Raw genomic sequence first — 2,582 nt, forward strand, 5'->3', positions numbered from 1 at the left:
TTGCGACTACATGTTCCAGCAGGCGGTCAAGACTGACAACAAGCTTCTGCTGGAGAACAGATCCAAGTTCCTACAGGTAAGGAGCTAAACAGTCTCCAGAGCAAGTAGAAAGTGACTTAAGAGCTGTCTGTGATAACAGAAGATAATTACAAGGGTGATGGGAAATATTTCACTTACTAGAGAAAATAAATTTCTGTTTGAGCATTACAAAGAAATTATTCTAATGCCTCCCAAACTATAAGGTAGTTATGCAAGATACAGAGATGGTTCTTTCCTAGGATACTTTAATGTGGAGTAGAGAAAGTATTAAATATTTCAAACTCCCTGTAAAGGCGTATTTAATCTTGAATTAAGAGTGAAGTACAAGTTGGAAAATAGTTTAACTGTAGTGTTAATCTATCATACTGTCTAGCATGCATGTTTAATAACAGCTTTCTAAGGCTTTTTAAAAAAAGTACCTAGATGTGGTACAGGTGAATTAATTTTGTTGTTAGTTTTGTACTACATAGTTAAAGGTGATGCGGACCATGGTATTTTTTCCTGCTCGTTAGTCATTTCATTGATTGAGTGGGTGGGGTTTTTTGCCTTCAACTGAAATAAGCAAACTCACAGCCTAAAATAAGCTTTCCTTTTCATGAGGATACTTGTATCATTTTTTTAATTGAAGTAGTCCTGTAATCTATGCTTGCAAAAGCCTGGGGAGCGCAGGGGACAGGAAGCTTGTTCCAATACTTAGTGGTCGCAACATTTAGGAGACACATTGCACCAAGAAGCTTCCTTTTGCGTTTGTAGCAAAGTTATAATAGTAAGTGCAAAAAGCTTTAATGTGCTTCACAACTTTGCAAGCATAGTAGCTGTGCAGTTGTGCAAGACTTGATGCTTTTGCATTGTATGCCTGCGGTCTTAGGAGGTTATTCCCCTTCTAGAATGGTTTAAAAAGAAGAGGCTTAGGTCTTAGTTTCTTAGTAGTTTCAAGTGGCCCTGCCTGAGGGATTGTCTGCAACAGCTTGCATATTTACCCCAGTCTTTGAATAACAGAAACAGCTTTCCTGCACTTCTTAAAATACAGTTTAAGGGATTTGGTGTAGACTTTGGGTTGCAGGAGAGATCCTTTAAGAAAAGAATCATGTAGGTTTCAAGAAAGAGTTAACTTCCTTGAATAATTATCAGGATAAATATTTTGTATTGTGGAAGCTGGTTTTGATCAGCTAATCAAGAAAATGGTCCTTCTTATTTAAAAAAACCAAACCTTTGACTTTTTTTTTTTTTCACTCTAGGTCCACTCTTCCTCAGGACATAAATATGCATTGAAGGAAGCCCTCTGTGACCCAGCTGTAACTAGCCGTCTGTCTGACACTAAAGCAGCTGGTGAGGTCAAAGCCTTAGATGACTTCTATAAAATGCTGCAGCATGAGCCTGACCGGGCTTTTTATGGTCTAAAACATGTGGAAAAAGCCAATGAAGCCATGGCCATCGATACCTTGCTGATCAGTGATGAGCTTTTCCGGCACCAGGATGTGGCTACACGTGCCCGTTATGTTAAATTGGTAGATAGTGTACGGGAGAACATGGGCACAGTACGCATTTTCTCCAGCCTTCATGTGTCTGGAGAGCAGCTTGGCCAGCTGACAGGGGTGGCAGCCATCCTGCGCTTTCCTGTTGCTGAGCTCTCCGACCAGGAAGATGAATCTAGTTCTGAAGAGGATTGATAACAATGACTTCATTCCACAGTTTCTTTTCCAAGTCATGTTGAAATGACATTAAAAGCTCTCCCTTCCTAAATACTGTGTGCAGATGTGTCATGACATGTAATTTAAGTTTTTGACAGTGTTTCCTACAGTATATGGCTCTGCTCAGCACACTAATGTATATCTGTTCTATGGTAATGATTATTGGTATACAGTGCATTGGAGCTGACTGTTTTTGCAAGTTACACCCTGGACCTCCAGCAGTACATGAAACTAATTTGACTCCTCAAAGCTGCTCATTCTGCACGTTAAGGCAGACTGACAGCTTAGTGCTTTGGAATGTGTATGAAAAGATAATAAACTGAAGGAGAAAATTATGTCAGTCTGTTGTATTTCTGTTCAAATGCTTGAAACAAGTATTGCAGAAGAAATGTAAACTTCTTCATGTAAGACCTATCAAAACTGTGCTTGATTGTCTTGGGAACTCACCATTCTTCCTAAGATGTGGCAAAGGAGTGAGACCAACATCATCTGTTAGGGTTTTTTATAGTGTAATGAGTCTAACCACTTAAATATTTGTGAAACACTTGAAGCAATCTTTCAGAAACCAGACCCTTTAACCGTTTCCTCCCTAGTATGATAGTAGGTACAAGACAAATTGTGAAGCTCTGTACCATTTCAGTTATCTTTTTGAATGCTGTTATCTTTGGAGATTGTCCTGAAGGCTAACAAGGTAGGATGTATCTTGTTGTTGACTGTGTTCTGATAAATTGGCATTGGGATTATTTAGCACCCAGTTCTGAGAAGGTGTATGAAGAGGCTTACAGAATTAGGACCCTAGCTTCCATGAGGAATCTTTTGATGACAAATAGTTTAAGTAAATTCATAATCTGG

The 2,582-nt window shown here is 39.1% G+C and overlaps 1 protein-coding gene across 1 annotated transcript in view; it reads left to right on the top strand.

Annotated features, from left to right (window-relative positions):
• PELO (pelota homolog (Drosophila)) overlaps window positions 1–2,062 on the top strand; it is a 2,746-nt gene extending 684 nt beyond the window's left edge. Inside the window, 2 exon segments of the mRNA XM_009710604.1 lie at window positions 1–76; window positions 1,278–2,062. The exon segment at window positions 1–76 is cut by the window's left edge and continues 32 nt beyond it. Coding sequence (XP_009708906.1) covers window positions 1–76; window positions 1,278–1,709 — 508 coding nt within the window. The 3' untranslated portion in view covers window positions 1,710–2,062.
• Window positions 2,063–2,582: the final 520 nt, after the last annotated feature.

The sequence above is a fragment of the Cariama cristata genome, unplaced genomic scaffold (genome assembly GCF_000690535.1).
Source record: "Cariama cristata isolate BGI_N322 unplaced genomic scaffold, ASM69053v1 scaffold13571, whole genome shotgun sequence".
NCBI lineage: Eukaryota > Metazoa > Chordata > Aves > Cariamiformes > Cariamidae > Cariama > Cariama cristata.